Consider the following 20,729-nt stretch of genomic DNA (forward strand, 5'->3'; position numbering starts at 1 on the left):
TTTCTTATATTTATCTGAATAGGTTCATAAAGTCAGTTAAAAGTCTGGTTTGATCTGTTGTGACTAAATTTGTTAGTCCGTTAAAAGCTTTACTTTGTTTCTTTCTACGCTAGTTGGTGTCTTTCTAGTTCTCATTTAGTTTCTTTAGGGTGATTTGGGTCTCTATTCGAATTTCCTGCGATATTAAGCGTGTTTCATACATTAAAATGTCTAAATGTGCTTATGTTTTAAACCGTTTATCCTTGGTTCAAGTATTGATGATCCTATTTTTTCGAGGTTAGTGTTTGTGTGTCAATGAACATGAGTATCTATTATGACTAATTACTATTCTAAAGACATGGCTGTTTTAACTTAGTTTCTGAGCTTGACTTTTATTTTTTATGCCCAAGTTAATTTCATTTTCAAGCTTCAATGGTAAGATCCCTTGTTAATTCGTTGATTTCTTTGAATTTTTGAAAAGCTTCAAGTTAGCGTGTTGTTTCAACTTCACCTTGCCGAGCAGTTGATTTCGCTCAATAATGTGAGTGTGCATCAATCATAGTGTTAGCGCTTCTTAATCAATTTGGTCATCTTGTTATTACTTTGGATAATGTGTGAAAATATAATGTTTCTTCTCATTGCCTTTAGTTTAGATTTTTATTATAAGAAGTATCTCTTCACGCCCTTCTGTTAAATTCATTCACTTTATATATATTTATATATATATATATTAAATGAGTAAGCATTCGTCATTGCCCACAATTAAGGATAATTAACTTTGAATAATGACTACTGGGCCTTTTAACTGCTCCTTTAAAGTTGTCATTTTTCTTTTTTATGTCTTACTGTATGGACTAATTACATGTTAAGTTATACATTTTTAAGTTATTGTATATTTTCCTGTGAATTAGTTTATCCTTCCTGCATTTATGTTGATTGAATTATGTATTAACTCCTCTCCCTTATTTCGTGTTTGCATGTGAAATTTGTCCGGATCCTCACTGACTCTATCCTCACATTTTCCTTTGGGCCACGGAGGCCCATATCCCCTTTTATCTGAGTCAGCCAGATATTAAAATCGACGAATATGTCTCGAAATTGAAAGAAAAGCGGAGCAAATCGGGAGTTGAAAAAGATTGGGCCAAAGCCTACCTTTATTTATTCGAAATTGTATTTTGTTATTATTGGGCCTAAGCCCTTGTCATTTTACTTACTATTACTTGTTAGTTCCTAGGACAGGTGGAGAAATTGGGCTTAAGGTCCAAAAGAAAGATATTTATTTCATGTTAGACTAGGACAGGTGCAGGTGACTTAAATGGGCCGAAGGCCCAAAATGGAAATGGGCCCTAATACTGGCCCAGGCGGACAAAAACCAGATTTGGGCCCAACTCTCTTTCCCTCTTTACTCTACTGCGTTCATTTCACTTGTTTATATTTGTTGCTAATCGTAGGGTTGAACAATTCAAATCCCCGTAAGACCTCTGTTGTGTTTTATCAATTTAACTAAAATTGATCATCCTTAATTAGATTTAAAGAATAATTTTTGCAAAAAATAGGTCACTTAATTAGTATTTTCATTTTTTCGTTTTCCCCTTTAGAATAGCTCTAATTATAAAGTTTCTCAATTTAAATCAAATCAAATTACTTTAGCCAACTAAATTAGTCGTCGGATAACCGCATATTAGCGGGCATTTCGGGTGCTTTCAAACCCTTCCCGGAATGCTAATAAGAACCCCGAACCCTTTTATTAGTTTTCATTAGATTCCTGTTTTAGTCTTTTGAAAAACAAATAGTTTTCTTGATTTTTCTCAAAAAATTAAGTGCTGACTCTAAACCAGTCAAAATATATTTTCCAAATAAAACATACTACACTGACATTATATTTTGATCCATGAACTATAAGATCAAAAACATCACTTTTCTAAGTGAAACAAAATATACTTGAATAGTGCCAATCATTTATCTGTCAACACTATATGACAGATTCAAATTTAAGATCCTCGTAACCATTTATAACATTGAGTGCTACTTCATATTAAAGATACCATCGACGGTCATTTTGATACCAATTCCAATAGGACATAACATATCGAGATCTCTTCATTTATCATCATTTTCAGATACCTCAACCTTTGCAAAGGCTTTATGAAGTGTTATGTCATAGTGCTCTTTCAAAGCATTTACCTCATTATCATGACCATTTTGATAATTTGCTCCTCTCCTTCCTCAAGGAGTTTTACATTTGGAATCGATTGGTCTATCACGCTTCTGGCGTACCATAGACTTTGTCCTTTAAGGACTATTTATTGGAGCATTTGCAGCTTAATTAAAATATTGGGTCAGCAAATACATCTGGCAAATTATTTGCAACATTTTGCAAATGAATTATCTCGTGAACTTCAAGTTCATATTTTTTTTTTAACGAGGATCTAGATAATTCACCTCACACATAATTTTCAGCTGCTAAACATATCTCCCCCTAATGTTAGGAATCTAACATTTACCCCCAACCTCATTTGGGGATCCATCTTTGTGTGTGGTGGAGCAATAAAATCATATGTGCACACATCAAATTCTTAAATGGAAATTTTTTGGTTCCTAACCCTGAACCAATTGTGATGGGAGAACCTTGTTGGCTTGATGCATACACGTTAAATAAACTCATCTCATATCAAATTTTATTTGAGAGATTTGTTCTCATAATCAATGGTCTAGCTATAATTGGAGGCAAACAATTTCTGCTAAATCAACCACATTATCAACATAATTTTATAGTTTGGAAATGTGCTCTTAATTTAATAATTCGAGCAAACAACCTTACAAAAATCAATTTGTAAGTTGATACAAATGCACATGTGACCATACCATAGATGCATCTATTAAATCATAATAGTAAGCGGTCCACATGGCAGGTGAACAGGCACATATTCACCTTTCTATATGTTTCAAATAATTTCAAGGGATACCTCCGCACCTTAGTTGATAAAATTATCATTTTATCATGAGAACAAGAAACACAAGAGAATTCTTGAAGAATCTTTTATTTCTTCAAACATATAGTCACATGAATTCTCAATTTCTTTTGCATCACATTTGAACCAGAATGGTCAACAGGTTATATGCCAACTGATATATATTCTAGTAAACTTCTAGTTTACTTTTGCATGTGATTCCTTCATCATGCCCATATCTTTATACAACAAACAAGAGAAAGACGGATAAACTTTTATGTAAATATTCATAACCCGCTTTGATTGTAGTAATCTAAAGATATTTAATCTTTCAATAATTTACAGTCTCAATATAATAAATTTTATTTTAATTCCTTTGAAACTTAAAAAGTTTCTTTTGAGACTTACTACAACCCCAATATTATGAACTATTTCATTCCTCCAGATAGTAACAAATTAGCCCTTTCGGAACTCTCAATTAATTTTGTGTACCACCACAAATTTCACAACACCATTCTTATGGTGACCATCTCATTCAAGGAGAAAATTATTATTATTGTCATGGTTAAATTTATTACATGCAAGACTTATTTCTTGATAACCAATAATATTTATTTTGGTCATGACCACAACCTTTATAGAAAAGAATTACTTCTTTCTTTTGCCTCCAATAGTTCATAATAAAAACATACCACAATATTTGTGTAGTACTCAAAGTATATGATCAAAATGACCATTTATGTCAAAATATTTTATTTTTTTCAATATCTCTAACCTCCCGTAGAGGTGAGATGTGACATTTATCCAACCATACATGAACATGTTCTTACCCATACGAACACAATCACATTCTCTTCAAGAAATGAACCATAACCATTTGTACATGCTCCATAAGTTTTTATCATAAACTCATTGTCATGTTTTGGCATTATCAAATTTATGTAACTCACCTCAACATCACTTTAAGAGGTCAAATATACCAAATGTACTACCACTTTGTATTCCTTTATTTTGATGGAGGATTTACAAAACTTTTCAAATTTGGGTTGCACCAACAACAATGTGCCCAATAACTTCTCACACCACTTTGATGGATAAAAATTACCTTTACATTTGAAGGAGCATCTTAAGAAACAATGTGTCCAATAACCTTTCATACCACTTTAATGGACAAAATTACCTTCACATTTGAAGGACCATCTTAAGAACCCATAATGTTCTTCCTTTTAATTACCACAATGATGACCATTAACATTTTACCACACCCATATTCATACATTCAACTACTTGTCATTTTTCAGACATATTATGGACTGCTACCACATTCACATAAGAGAATGGAACAAATTAATTGGGTAAATTTCATGACTTTCAGTCAAAAGTATAAAACTTTATGTTAGTCATCATCATATCATCACTATAGTGCATTAGGACTTAAACTCAATGTCTTACCTATATAAAGACGCCTTTGGTCATAGATCAATGGGACTTGAACCCAACTTCTTATTATCATGGTGCACCGAAACTTTAATTTGATGTCTTATCCATTTGGTGCGGTGAAACTTGAATTCACCGTCTTACCCTCAATCAATGTCTTAATAAACCAAATGCATTACCAAAAAAAATAATATTGAATACCATAAATATAATTTGAATTTGACTCAAAATATAAGAAAAATGAACCAAATCAATTAATTAGAACAACATGTTGAAATCGTGTAAAAGTCCCAAGTTAAAATGAATTAAAACCTTTTAACATTTCTTCTCAATATTGTTACGAAGGATTAACATAATTTACTAACCATTTTAAAATAACCACAAAATAAACTTCTTTATATTTACTTTGCTTCAATCCTTCAATTGTAGAACAATAGTGTTGATAACGTGTTGTAAAACTTAAGAACAAAAGAACAATATAAAGAGGAAGAGAAGAAGAATATAAGACAAGAGGAACAATAAACTAACTTCTTTCTTTCAAGTGTTCACCAAATCTTCAAGTGTATACAATATGAACCCTTATGCCTTTATTTATAGTGTAACATAGAGGCATACAAAAGGTTAGTCATAAACATGACATTAACATGAATATAATGGGGAGGTTATGGAAGTGAAAGGTTACAAGAATAATGGTTATAAAGGTGGAGGTTATGGAGGTTATGGTTATCTTCATAATGGAGGAAAGTATGGAGTAACTTCTTGATGTAGTGGACATCCACAATATATTATTTTATAACATTGTGTCAATTTCTATTTATAATGGTTCTTAATTTTTATCAACTATTCCACTTTTTGTTCAAATTCTTGGTAATAAAAAATGTATTTCTTTTTTGGGAAAAGGGACAAATATACCTCCGAACTTTCGAAAATGGTATGTCAATACCCTCCGTTATACTTTTGGTCCATCAGAGCCCTTGCCGTCCAATAATCAGTGCACATTTGCCCCTCCCACTAACGGAACACACATTGTGTACACGTGGCGCAATCCTAGGCCACAACCCGAATTGACCAATTTTTTAACCCGAATTTCAAAATCCGTCCATAACCCATTTAACCCACCCGATTTACCCACAAATAAACTCAATAAAATCCTAAAGAAAAATGGAAATCTTTATTGAATTCATTAACACGAACCCTGATAGGATCCTTATGAACATTAACATCATTTTTAATCTTCTTCGCCATTTGGTGATCCACATACAACACCGCCGGCAACGACGATGAAGGTGGCGGCGAAGGCTGAAACCCACCCCATCCGTTATTACTGTTAGGATGATAATAAGGAGGATACTGATTTTGATAGACTACAAATCTAGTACCATAACTGGATTGACGAAAACTAAAGTGGTAATTTGAATTAGAAGGAGTCGGGTAGTTGGGTGGGGGAGGAGAGGTTAGTATGTAAAGGATAAGGGTTTGGGGGAAGGGGGAAGTGTTGTAGAAGCTGCAGGTAAGAAGTAGTTTGGGTGGGGAAGGGACGGAAATGGCGGAGCAATAGAAGAAGACGGCGTCGGAGGAGGAGGAGGGTGGTAGAGGTGATGATTTTGATGCTTTTTACCCCATGAAATTCTCATTTTTTTTCTTCCTTGCAAGAAGCAGAGGAACAGTAAAAGAAGAAATTTGAAGAAGTCAACAGAAGAATTAGGAAGAAGAACGATGGAAAATGTGGGACCCACGTGGATAAGGGAAAGTGATTAGGAAGTTAAGTTGTTGAAAAAATAATTTCAAAAATTAAGTTTTACCAAAACAATCCATTAATTAATAGAAGTATTACAATAAATTTTTTATTACAATCGTATTTTTTAAAACGTGTGTAAAGTTTAACGTAAATAAATAAACTTTTTAGGATTTTTCCATAGGATTTTAGAGAGTTTATTTATGGGTAAATCGGGTGGGTTAAATGGGTTATGGACGGATTTTGAAATTTGGGTAAAAAAATTGGTCAATTCGGGTTGTGGCCTAGGATTGCGCCACGTGTACACAATGTGTGTTCCGTTAGTGGGAGGGGCAAATGTGCACTGATTATTGGACGGCAAGGGCTCTGATGGACCAAAAGTATAACGGAGGGTATTGACATACCATTTTCGAAAGTTCGGGGGTATATTTGTCCCTTTTCCCTTCTTTTTTTTATCAAGTGTTCTTTTTCAAGAATCTTTTTAATACTGAAAAATAGCTTTTGCTATTCATTAAAAACAATTATTTTCTTTTAAGAACTTGGTTAAATACTTCAATTAATTTTTTCTTAAAAAAAATACTTTTAAGGCTAAACGGGCTACCAGAGTTCTTCTATATAAATATTGAAATTACACTATTGTTCATAAAATGTGACACCCAAAATCTTAAAAACCTTGATCTGCCTTTGATCCACGTGCCGAGCCTGGACCATATCCTTCTAATATATATATATTGAAAATGTTGATTGTATTACAATCATTGGATAGGTTTGGATGACTTAAATTTAGGGTGAAGAAGAACAATCCTATGTATGTTTGCCTCTGTGGCACACATGGATTAGCTAGTTTTGGGAAACTTGGATTGTTAGTTTTTTTAATTTAATTTTTTGCCTAATTTTGAATTGTAATTGTAGTCAATTTCTTTGGAAAATAGCCACCATTGATTATTGTTATAGCTCTCAATTAATTGTCTATTTTCCCACTCTACATAAATTATTGTTATAGCCCTCAATTAATTAAACCTAAATCATTGATATTAATATTAGACATGTGACACTTATTCAAAAAATAATTTGAAAAAATAAAAATAATAGTTAAATCCCTTTTCTATAAATATGGTTCTTCTAACACCGTAGGAATTGAAGAAGATTTAGAATATGGCTTCTAGTTATTTTGTTCACACTCTCATCTCTCTATTCATTACACCATTAGTTCTTATTGCATTATTTGCCTTTTTCCCCTTCTTTTGCATCTCTAGGATCATCCTTTTTCTATATAGGTTTGTGGTGAGTGAAAACATGAAAGGAAAAGTTGTTCTTATCACCGGCGCTTCATCAGGAATTGGAGAGGTTCCTTCCTCCTCTCCCCCTATTTGTTTTTTTTTCTTTACATGCATCGTCTTTTACTGGCATAATATATAAATGTCTTTTAACTTGGCCTTAGATTATATTTATGTCCTTCAATTTGGGGTGTGCTTTACATATACTATGTCACGTACGACTTATGTGTCTACTCTTGTTCAACTTTGTACAAGTTTAAGTGTCTACTTGTGCGCCCAAAGTTATAAAGCATAAATATGAAATGAGGTCATGTTAAATGATACTAATATGAAAGACGTTATTAAAAAGAAGACATGTACTCCTCCGTTCACTTTTATTTGTCATGTTGCGCTATTTGAAAGTCAATTTGTCTAATTTTCAAAGTTAAATGAGATTACATTAATTCGATATTTTAAACCAAAAAATTAGATATTCAAAAACTATACGAAAAGTACTATAAATTGCAAATTTTCGTATATCAATATGATGAAAAAATATATCGTAAAATGTTAGTCAAAGTTCTTATAGTTTGACTCTAAAAAAGGAAATCATGACAATTAAAAATGAACGGAGATAGTATATATGTTCCAAAAAAAAAAGGTTTGAAATTATGATTTATATCGAAATAACAAATAATAGTATAAAAATATTGTTTGGCTTTAGGCCCCAAACTTATCGAGACAGTCTGGTAGTAATGATGTATATATAATATTGGTGGAATTTAATAGGAATTGGCTTATGAATATGCAAGAAGAGGTTGTTCATTAGCAATTGTGGCGAGAAGGGAGAAGAAGCTTTGGAAAGTAGCTGAGAAGGCAAAGAGTTTAGGGTGTCTAGATGTCATATCAATCAGAGCTGATGTATCCAACGTTCAACACTGCAAACGATTTGTAGATCAAACTGTGAAACACTTCGGCCGCTGTAAGCAAATATAGTGTAATTTTTATTTTATTTTTACATGGTATACAATAAGTACTCTTATGAATAAACTATATATAATATATGCACTCATGCAAAAAGAGGTTAATTACATGCAGTGGATCATCTCGTCAACAATGCTGGAATCACCTCTTTGTGCTCTATCAATGATGTGACGGACATTACCATGTTTACATCTCTTATGGTAATATTCACAAATATTTTTCAAAAATATTGACGACGAGAGTGGCCTAGAGGAAGGGCGTAAAAAATGAAATTCTTTTAAATTTGAAATTTTTTTAGGGAGGTGGGGTTAGGCTATGGGGTGGAGTAAAAAATAAAATTTAAAATGTTTTCCAAATAATGTTGATTTGTACTTCCGAGAGGCAAACATCTTATATTTTGTCGATGTTTTGATTAGTTTAAACTCTGAATCTTTGTTGTTGCTTTAGGATATCAACTTCTGGGGATCTGTTTACCCAACATATTTTGCAATTCCTCATCTTAAGAAGACAAGAGGGAAAGTGTTTGTCAATTCTTCATCCAGTGCAATTATGCACCCACCGTCTATAAGTTTCTATACCGTAAGAATTTTATACCTATTTGATTTTCTGTTTAATTTATAGTATTAAGGCACAGAGTACCTCCTAGTCTACGATGAATTCTCAGAGACGCATATTAACTAAACTAATGTCTATTTTCCCCTCAAATTCATTTGTTTTGTAATTTGATATATTTTTTAACTTATGTGACACATTCTATGACTCCACGTAGTTGAGGCGCGTGGGAGATGTTTGGATGTCACGTAAGCCAAAAAAGTGTACAAAATTACAAAAAATAAAATAAAAATGAGTTTAGGAGGGTAATAGGACCTTAGTTTAGTTAAGGTGTGTTTATGAGATTTCAATCATATGCCTTGTTCCCTAATTTATATGATATATTTTAATTAGTTATGGTTTTACAGGCGAGTAAAGCTGCACTAATAAGTTTTTATGAGACTATGAGAGTGGAATTGGCTCCGGAAATCTCAATTACTATTGCAACGCTAGGTTACACCGACTCTGAAATAATGGGAGGAAAACACTTGAAGGATGGTGTCATGCATATTGACTCACAGCTACTTAGTGTAAGATCACCTTTAATTATGTTATCAACAAATAACTAGAGTTGTCAAATGAATGGATTTGATTGAAATTAAAGATGTTAAAAATGGATTGAAATAGAATTCGGGTTGAATTATGACACATCTAAGTTTACTTTGATCTCAAATCAGATTGAATCATGACCCACCCACAACAAACTATTTTTCATATTAATGTTCAACGCGGTATACACGATGCAGTTGAGTTTCATTCATAGTTATTAACATGGCACAAAAACTTTTTTTATTTGTACACTTAAATGTATGTCCCTTAAAAAATAATACTTCCTCCGTCCTATTTTATATGATATTCGTTCATTTTTAGTCCTGAAGAATGTCACTCTATTGTAATTAGAAATAATTTAACTTTGAAATTCCTATTTTACTCTTAAATAAATAATTTATCACGACACAAATATCTAAGACGATTATATTAGACAACAAGTTTAAAAAATCTTCCTTTTTTATTTCTTAAATACCATGTCAAAACAAACGATGTCACATAAAATGAGACGAAGTAGTCGATATTATATCTATTTATAATACTCATATAATTAATTAAGTTCCTTGTTTATTTATGTTTTCAGGATGCTACTGTTCTTCCAGTCATCAGTTGTAGTGACTGTGCAAAATCAATTATCAGTGCAATATGTAGAAAAGAACGATATATTACAGAGCCAAAATATATTAGCGTGCTCTTCTTTGTTAAAAGTGTATGCCCTCAAGCGTTTGAATGGTTCTATCGCACCTTTGAGCACAAGTTTTGTATCGGCCATGCTTCATCGACCAAGATAGCTTATAAGTAATTCTTTTTTTTAAAAAAATAATAGATTATGATCGAAATTCTAGAGACTAAATTAAGGTTATATTAACCCTGAATCCATTTTTTTGTAATTTGTACACCTTTTTTACTTACGTGGCATACTTCGTGACTCCACACAATTGAGGCGTGTGGGAGATATTTGGATGTCACGTATGCTCAAAAGGTGTAGAAAAATATTTTTAAAAATGTGTTCAGGATCTTAGTTTAGTTAAGGTGTGTCTTTGAGATTTCGATTATAGTATAGGAGGGTAGTTGTGTCCAACATTTTTGCCTATGTGGTCGTACAATTGTGCTGTAATGTAAATTTAGAAGATTACATTCTTCACTCACTGCATCATATATATATATATATATATATATATATATATATATATACACAATGTTACATAATATAAACATATGCAGAGTAGGTATTTAAACAATTAGCTGGTATTGGCAAAGGACATAAATGTGTAATTGACTATATATACCATCTGTAAAACGATCATTAACATGAATTTTGAACTACTTCATCCCTTAAAATATGATGGATGGATGCAGTAGCTATATAAAATAAAAAACTCGACAATGGGGATAAGAAAACATGTACGACAAAAGTTGATAATAAGTAAATGCAAAGAACTTAAAGAGGCCAAAAAAAGGGCACAGGATAAAAGGAAAAAAGAAAACTTGAGGAGGAGCATACGTACATTGAGAGTATAATTTAAAAGTCTGCCCAATTCTGAAAGAGATCATACTCTGTTTTAAATTTTGATACATATTTTCACTTGGAACCAACCTTGATTTATAGAATTGCTGACTTGTTATTATTATTATATTGTACTTGGAGAATGATAACTTTCATGTCAAGCTAAGAGACCTGGCTTTATATAACGATCTCGTCATCTAGTCCTTTACATTGCTATATATTGCAATGAATATTTTGTTAATTAATGGTTTTATGGATATATTATAATTACTACTCTATTAATTAGTATATGGTTATTTTAATTTTACAACGCATATCACAGTTGAAAGCTATCAAAATGAACAGACAACATTTATACACAAACAACAACAAAACTACTACCTAATAATGAGATGGACAAATCAAAGAACCCACACCATGTTAATGTGTGGAAGTACCCTAAAGACCTATACTTACAAAAGTAGAGGAGATTAAACACTCTCAAAAATAATATCAAAACCACACATACTGAAACCTGAAAAGAAAAAACAAAAATCAACAGATCAATTTAGATAATTACATAAAACTTTAACCAAAAAAAAAAAACTTAACTTAGAAACAACCAAAAGGGAATATTGATTTTGGGAATTTATATCAGTTCAATTAAATACTAAACATATTGTTTGTATCTAATTTGTACCTGTCATATTTGTTATTAATAAAACATATATGTTCAATTATACCTAAAAGAAAAGATGAAGACAGTGAAGGGAAACGAATTAAAAATTAAAAACAAAGAAATACCTTGAAATTTCAGCATTATTTTGATAAGAAGATAAAGAGAGTTTTGAAGGATCATTCCAGAAAGATGAAATTAGCCACGTATAGTGATGCGGTGATGGTTTGGCAACCACGTGGAGTAAAAAAAAGTTCGGGTAAATTATGTAACTACAATGACGAAAATATCCTCCATTAATTGGTTTTGTCCCTAAATTAATCTTCAAGCAAGCATGTTGATACCATATACTTTTACTCATGCTTCTAATACAGTAAGTAAGTATACAGAAAGTGTGGAAATATTTATGTTATTGTTTTGACATTTGTATGATGTTTTTACCATGGTCAAAGGGTGAATTGTTAATAAACTCTAAGTTTAATTTTAGGAAAAAAGCTACAAAAAAGAATAGTATAACTTACCTAAATCCTATAGTGTAAGACCCTAAATTACATTCTATCCCTACTCTTTTCTATTTTACAAAAATCCCTTAAAATTTCAGCCACCAGGATACATAAATTTCATCCTGATACATTATATATGATATACTATAAACTCGTCTGTTGCGCTTAATATGGAATATTAATGTAAAATTGATTTTCTTTCCCATAAATCATGCAGAACTGATTTTCTTTTCCCACAAATCACACAAACTTGATTGATATCAATTAATTCCAAATCTGTAACAACTTCACAAAATTCAAAAATCAAATTTTCATTTTCTCCATGAATTCAAAATCTTGAATCTGATCAAATCCACCATTGTAGATAATTGGACAAACAATTTACGTTTTTGAATCATCAAGTATAAGAAATCATCGACAAATATGGATTCAATGTATCACACAAAACTGATTGGACAAATAATTTCTTTTGTGAATCTCAAATCCGCCATTGCGGATGAGGTAGAACTATTTCTTCATCAATTTTATTCTTCCCAGTTCTTAAGTTGTCTTTTTAAAAAAAGTTTTTTTTAGCTTTTCCATCTATTTTTTTTTATACATATGAATTATGCTCCCTTTTTTTGGTATGGTACCTTGTATATTTGATTCTGATGATGAAAAGTTTCATGAAAATAGATCAAACCAACGAAATGATCTGTTAATCATGGAGAATTTGAGATCGAAGAAGTCAAAAAAAGGATGCATACTCGAGTTCAAAATCTACTATTGAAAAATATTGCTCAAAAAAGAAGGAAAAAATTGGATCCGTCATAACACAGTCTTCACTATCAAATGATGCAGATCTACAATGTATCTCGTTTATTTTGATTCTTAAATTAGTCTTTGTTAGTGTTATTATTGATCCGATACATCAATACTATAATGCCTTTGTTTTATGCAATGTATCATCTCCTAATCTTTCGGCCTAATCTACCCAAGGTAAATGAGTTCAATCTAATTCTGTGTTTTTTCGATTGTTCAAGCTTCCATTTAGTTGTTGATTCAAATGCATGATACATTACGAAAAAAAATTAGTGTTTTCATATTGCAATGTGTCATCATCCAATTTATTTTTTTGATACATAAAACCCTAAGATTGTTTATTCAGTGGTTACTACTAATGTAAGTCATGATACATTAGTAGTAAATGACGGGCGTGTATTGTAACTTTGTATATATGGATTATGATGTGGTCATTATTGTGTATCTGAATGTGAATTGTGTAAAAATGTATCATCTTAATAGATTGTATATGATCAAACTATATTGTATATGATACAAAATTATGAATATAACAACCCATTCAACCATATGAACTTTATACTTGATATATTTATAAAAACTATTCAAAAATTACAAAACAAAATTAGAATCGAGTTGTAACCATCAAATTTATGTATATGATACATAATTTAGACTACAAAGTATTTGAATTGTTTGTGTGATACATAGTTATAAAAATAATGTATCTGATATTCATTTAAGGTAGATAAGTTAGGTATCGTGTTTAACTATTTTAAAATATGATACAATGTATTACATTCCAGCATATAATTTGGACTTTATATGGAATATTAACTATTTTAGAATATGATACACCATTATATTTGTGAATATGGTACCACTCAATATGTTTCAGATACATTTTTTTATATATAATGTATCATGAAGTTGATAATAATGTATCTGATATAATAAGATTGTGGAAAAAGGGTGTAAGTAAGCTTAAATAAAGTGTATCTATAAATGTATCAAAGTAAATAAGAATTAAGTTATCAATCAGATACATGAATGAATCAACAACTAATTATAACTAATTAGTGTCCAATATATTAGCATGAATGAATCAACAACTAACTACAGCTAAGTTATAAAGTACATGAATGAATCAACAATCAAGTTATCAAGTACATTGCATTGTTAGGTGTCAAATGTATTAGCAACTAACAACAACTACGAGAAAAAAGAATTGTGTATGTGTATGCATGAATGAATCTGGTACTTAATTTTATGACATTTTTGTATCAGATTATATAAGACAAATATATAAGACAATTCAAATTGTAAATAACAACTAAATATATTGAAAGTTAAAGTCAAAATAAACAAGTTTTTTTTTTAGAGAAACACTCTAAAACTTGAGTAGAAAAAAGTATCCCAAAACAATAAAACAAACACTCCAAAACTAGAGTTAATGTATCGTAATAACCATAACACTTTAAAAAGGTGTCTAACAAGTGATAGATAATCTATATTCAACATTAACCATATCCTCTTGAGATGGTGCTGTGAATTGACTCTTAGGCTTTTGTGGATCCTCATTTTCACTAACGTATTCTGCCTTGACCTTTTCAGTACCACACTTTCATAATAGGGCTGCATATTGTGTACGAAGGTGATCTGATCAAAAATCTTTGGATGGAATGAAGAATCCACATTCCCTTCAAAATGCAGAAGATACATTATAATTCAAAACAAAATCATACTAATATTTACAGGTTGTATAACTTGTTTATGCTTCTCAGTAGCCAATTTTTTTGTATCTGATAATTATTAAAACTACATATAATGTATCTTACACATAGACTAGTACAAATTTTGACTGATACACCATTTAACATGATGTTAATGTATCGTATACACACTGCATAATACAAGTTTTGATTGATACACCATTAAACATTATTTTTGTATTAATGACATGACATCTTGTGACTGATACACAACTAAGCATATTACAATATTTGATAACTTCATATAATTACAACAACTACTCAAATAATGAACAAAATTAGGGTTTATTGTATCAATTAATTAAACTTAAATATTGATACATTACATTATGAAACATGAATTTTATCATTAATGTATCATTTTTGATTGACTAACAGAAACAAGTTTTAAAATCAATAAAAGAAGATGGAAAAACTAACCTTATGCAAAGAAGGTCAAGAAATTGCAGGAGCCAATTTTCGACCCCTTTTTGGGGTTTTTTTTTTATCAACCTGCACTTTAGAAGATGAAGAACAATATTGATTTGCTATTGCTAATGGATGATGAAAACACTCACGGTTTAGAATATGAAGAACAACATTGATTCGCTATTGCTAATGGCTGATGAAAACGTTAGATCTGGTTTCAGCCCATTTAGGATCCTCAGGAAATTGATGAATTTTTTTTTTTAAAGAAAATCAAAGAACAGTAGAATGGAAAAGATGAAAACAACATATTCAGTGATTTGATATTGATTAACTGGGGAGAGAAAGAAATAATTTGAAATTCAAATTGGGATGAAGAATGCAACTGATTAAATTATGGGAGTGAATAAGGAAGGGTTGAAGGAGTGAAATTAGGAGAGGAGAAACGTTGGTTTGTAAGGTTGAAGTAATGTATTCGGGCAATTTGGAGTAATGGGAAAAAGAAGGGATTTTTGTAATATTTTAAAATGGTAGGGAATAATAGAAAATATGGTAAATAAAGATGTGTATATAGGTAATTTTCCCAAAAAGAATGTATATCGTTTTACCTTATTGATTAAGTTTATCTCTCATTATATTATTGGATCAAATTTATCCTTAGTGTTACTTAAACTTGACAATATATGCCTGATTTCTTCAAATCGATTAAAATTACTAATTTCTTTCTTAATAACTTGAACCATTCTTTTAAGCTAACCCAATTAAAAAATTAACTCATACAAAATATACCCCAATCCCATTTTCCTCATCTTCTTCCCTTAATCATGATCAAGGTATGGAAGTACAAAAACAACAACGCAAGAAGCATAGGCTTTAATGTTGCATCCGTCTTTAATTATTTGTCCACTTTTGAATTGACACACCTATTAAGATTTATAAAAACAATAATTGACATAATGAGTTTACTATTTTATCCCTATTAATTATGAAGTGGATAAATTAAAATTTTAAAATGTTTAAGTTGTTCTACCATTCCAAAATTAATTAATTGAGGGTATAATTAAAAAAAAAAAATCATTTCTTAATTTGTCAGGAACAAATAAAAAGGAACAATTAAAAAAATATTACAAGTAATTAGGGAACGGCTAAATGGTCACAATTATGTGATCTAAATTTGGCTAGAAATGTCAAAAAGACCAAACTAACGTTTTCTTTCAAACTAGATAAGGACCCGTGCCAGCACGGGATCCAATATATATTACTTTTTCTATTTTAATTTATTTATGTGGTAAATGTGGAATTTGAAGTTAATCAATTTTTTAACATGTTTTTGTATATTAGAGTCAATCAATTTTTTTATATTATATATAGAGAGAGAGATTCTAAATTGTTAATTATTATGATTTATAGTATTTTTACGTAACTTTCACATAATATATAATACTCCTTTTGTGTTGATTTATGTGATACAAATGAAATTCCAAAATTCAATCAATTTTTTGTTATAAATTCTTTTTGATATTTAAGTTATTAATTATTGTGATTTACAATATATTTTTTATGTATTTTATATAATATAGATGTAATGACCCGAAAGGTCATTTTGGTAATTTTTCGTGGAAATGACTATTTTTCCCTTTCGGTAGTTGCCCCGAATCCCATGTTTTGTGGTTGTAAAGTTGGTTTGAGGAAAAGTTGGTAAAAAGTTGAGTTTTTGAGAAGTTGAGTGTTTATGAGTTAAAGTTGGTTAAAAAGCATTTTTTTCGAGTCATTTGGAGTTTCGAGACTCGGATCAGATTTCTGTCGATCCCGGCAGTTTTAGAATGTCGAAACGGGTCTGTGTGAAGTTACAGAGTTGAATTTGGAGTTGAAACGAAGAATTGAGGTCCTAAGTTGCTAAAGTTGTGAAATTTTGATAAAGAGTTGACTTTGGTCAACATATGAGGTTCCGAGGCTCAGATTGAAATTCCGAGAGTACCGTTGATTTCGGGAGGCGATTCTAAGTCTAGAATGAGCCTTGGTTGAATTTTTAGATGCTCCGTTTGAGTTTCGAATTTTTTTAGGCGTTAACCTAGTTTCTTGGCATCTTATTGAATTTCGGGTCAAGGAGCCCTCGAATTCAAATTCCGACGGTTCCATTGAGTCCGGAACGTCGAATTTAGTGGGAGTACATATTTAGTTTGTGTGCACGAGATTCCAAACGAATCCCGAGAGTCCAACGGGGACTTAAACTTTGGTGTTATTGTTGTGTTTCAGCTGCAACAGCAATTTTTTTTCTTTTTTAAAGTCAAAATCAGTAGCTATTTTCCCACAACTTGAAAATACTCATTTCTCCATTTTTAGACTTTGAGAGCTCGAAAATAGGCGATTTCAAGTGGTTTTTCGCAAGGAATTCATTGGGTAAGTTATTTCCAACTTATATCTTTGATTTCCATCGATTATTTATGAATTTTAACATCAAAATTTGAGATTTCAAGTGTAAAATTTGGGGGGTTTTGGCTAATCCGAATTTAATAGAAAATTTGAGTTTGTGAACTCATTTCAACTCCTTTTTCGAAACGATTTTCACTATTGGATTTTAAATTTCTTGGGGAACATTTTTCACTAAAAATTTCCAGATTTCGAGAATATTTTCCGGAACGATATTTTTGACCATTTTACCCTTTTTCTCCAAATTTCACGATATTGGTGTTGTTATATTCGTATTGATTGTGGAATTCCATTTATGAATAGATTGTGGTGATTTGGAGCATGCTCGGAAGGGTAAAACTCAAATTTGAGTTACTAGTTGAAGTATTTTGAGGCAAGTGACCTCTAAATTTTGTTAAACTCTTAGACTACGCATGACTACTTTCCCAATTGTGTTGGGGAGTAATGGGGATTGAGGATGGGTTTTATTTGTTGATTGAAATCGTTTTAAATGAAAGATGAGGAATAAAACGAGCTAAATGTGTTATATGTGACTTGAATTTGTTGAATAAGTCATGTGATAACTGATATTGAGGGGATAGAAGAGCATGAGTAGGCTATGATTGATACAGACATTGATGTTGAGACAGATGATGTGTAATACTATGATGTGGTCGTGATATGGTTGTGATTGAAACAGATGATGTGTAATACTATGATGTGATCGTGATATGATTGTGATTGATGACATGTGCATATTCATTATTCATCCCATGTGTGAACTATCTGTTGCATGAGTTCTGAGACACTGATATGAGGATGGATGGATATGAGACATAGTTGAGATTAGCTCCGGCTAGAGATATATGAGATGGACTAGCTCCGGCTAGCGATTTGGATGCCGATGGGATCTGGTTTCGACGGTGATACATGGTCCATGTGTGGCCCCCATGGGTTCTGATTTGAGTATTCAGCGCGGTCTGATTACGTCAACAGATGTGTATCTTAGGACAGACATGCATCACGACTACATGACATCATTATTGCATTTGCATCGCATTTGACTTCATCTTTGTCTGTGGTGTGTGGATTTTACCTACTTGCCCCTCTTCATGTGATATATGATATATTTGCTCTTATATGAGGATATGAGGTTGATGTTGAGATATTGTTGGATATATCTGTTGATTATGAATTGTGTAGTATAGGTTGTTGGTTCGCTGTTAGAATGAAGTTTCGGTGGTTCGGTTGGGATTGAAAGGAGTTGTTTGTAGCTGCTAGTTTAGCTTAGTTTAGTGTTACTTGCGAGTACATGTTGCTTTTGGTACTCACCCTTGCTTCTACACAGTTATGTAGGTTGACAGCTCTATCAGATCCGGCTTATTACTCATCTTCAGATTAGAGCTTCCAGACTTACTTGAGAGGTAGCGGTTCATTCCAGACGTGCCCTCAAGTTATCTATATTTATTGTTTTGTTCTATTCTAGAACTTTACTATGAGACTTGTATATTTTATTCAGATTCTGTATTAGAGGTTTGTACATGTGACAACCAATTCTGGGGTTATGTTGAGTTTATTTAAAGACTTTCGCTTATCTTTCTATCTTATTCTTGTTTTATTAATTCTGTATCGTCGGATTTTTGGGTGCTAGGCTGACGTGTCCGGTGGGGTTTGGGCACGTGCCATCATATCTACATAGGTTCAGAAGTTTTATACAACTTATGGAGAGCTGGTGCCAAAGGGGAAGAAGAAGTCTAGTGTCTTTAGATTGGTAAAGTCGATCATGGTCCGGGGGAAGGAAGTCGGGTGCAGTAGCGATCACATTAATATTGTACTCGACAGGGCTCTAGGCGCTACACTTGTATATGAGGGCATGCATATTACTCAGTCCCTAGATGACTTAAATGGCTAGCTTGTACCATTGATTTCCGATACTACCCCAAGGTGGATCGAGGCAGGGGTTCCAATTGAGAAGAAGGACCTGAATATTGTTGCTCGGTAATTGTTTGCCTTTATCAGTAGCACCATCATGCCGTCCCAGAACGAATCCATTCTCCGCCACCCTAAGGCGGCCTGCCTAGGGTCGATCATATCAAGGAGGAGCATTAACCTGGGACTACTCATAGAGTAAAAGATGGCCATGAGGGCCAAGCAGAGCCAGACGTCCCTACCATTTCTGATGTTGATTACAGAGCAGCATGCTGGAGTGCTTCGTGATGAGACAAGAGATTTTGAAGTCACTCCTACATCCTCCATAGACATTCGGTGTATAGAGGCTGAGTACACTCGGGAGGAGGCAGACAGAAGGAGAGCAGCTCCGGTGATACATCTCCGGAGGTGGACATTTACTCTACACCTGCAGAGGCATTTTTGCCTACTCCGGCATCCGGGACTTCAGGTACGTCTGCTCCCATTTCTTATTCCCAAGCTCCTGGTACTTCTACCTCTTCCCAGCCCGCCAGGATTACTCAGGCTATGATCTTGAAGATGGGGCACCTGGCCCATTCGACTGATGTGAGGGCTACCCGATTAGAGGTTGCAGTCTCATGGATGATTGAGAGTGTCATCCTTGTTGCACTGACCCCCTTCTGGACTTCTATTGATGATTTGACGATGAGAGTCGCGACTTGTGAGAGTCGACAGGAAGGAGTCTTATGAGGTGATGGCTTTCAAAGTCGAGGTTGCATATCTGAGAAAAGACGTGGATTACTTGAAGTCAACTAACTTCACTTCTTTATTGTAGGCAACAGATGATGTGGATACCTCGGCCAGTTCTGAGATTCCTCCGGTCACCACCAGAGATGTGTCGTTAGATGATGTGGCAGTCGATGAGTCAGAGGCAGAGACCGACGAGGAGAAGATTGAGGTCCTAGTGGATCGAGTACTGTTGATGTGACTCTGGGCACTGATGCCCAAGATCAGAGTGTCGCACAGGGCACTGATACCCCGACAGATGGAGCGACTGCGTAGACATGACTTCTTTTTACCTCTCTCTCTGTTTTCTTTTATTGATTTTTGGATGTTTTATTGCATTTGAGGACAAATTGTTTTTTGTTTGTGGTGGGGTGAGGTATTTCCATACCTACCTCGTGTGATTATGACTTTTCTGTATATTTTGGGTTTTGTGCTATATATTGTGTTTTAGCACTGTGTTGTGGATATTTGAGCTTGTGGCTCCTTGTTTTAATTGAAGATGGTTTTTAGACCCTTCTAAAA

At 32.6% G+C, this 20,729-nt stretch overlaps 2 protein-coding genes across 2 annotated transcripts in view; both read left to right on the forward strand.

Annotated features, from left to right (window-relative positions):
- LOC125831893 (uncharacterized) overlaps positions 1-20,729 on the forward strand; it is a 360,286-nt gene that overhangs the window by 35,287 nt on the left and 304,270 nt on the right. The gene's annotated exons all lie outside the window — the stretch shown is intronic.
- LOC125831867 (11-beta-hydroxysteroid dehydrogenase-like 2) lies at positions 7,258-10,284 on the forward strand. The gene is made up of 6 exons (XM_049511006.1): positions 7,258-7,449; positions 8,148-8,340; positions 8,457-8,542; positions 8,790-8,921; positions 9,302-9,463; positions 10,066-10,284. Exons 1-6 carry the CDS (start codon positions 7,258-7,260, stop codon positions 10,282-10,284), a joined length of 984 nt encoding a protein of 327 aa, XP_049366963.1.

This window comes from Solanum verrucosum, unplaced genomic scaffold (genome assembly GCF_900185275.1).
Source record: "Solanum verrucosum unplaced genomic scaffold, falcon-dt-bn FXZP01000018.1, whole genome shotgun sequence".
NCBI classification, from domain to species: domain Eukaryota; kingdom Viridiplantae; phylum Streptophyta; class Magnoliopsida; order Solanales; family Solanaceae; genus Solanum; species Solanum verrucosum.

Bases quoted from the DNA above. Each gene is read 5' to 3' on its own strand.
- LOC125831867 (XM_049511006.1), top strand. From the start codon at position 7,258: ATGGCTTCTAGTTATTTTGTTCACACTCTCATCTCTCTATTCATTACA. The intron at 8,341-8,456 runs GTAAGCAAATAT...AATTACATGCAG, and splicing joins TGTGAAACACTTCGGCCGCT to TGGATCATCTCGTCAACAAT. The intron at 9,464-10,065 runs GTAAGATCACCT...TTATGTTTTCAG, and splicing joins TTGACTCACAGCTACTTAGT to GATGCTACTGTTCTTCCAGT.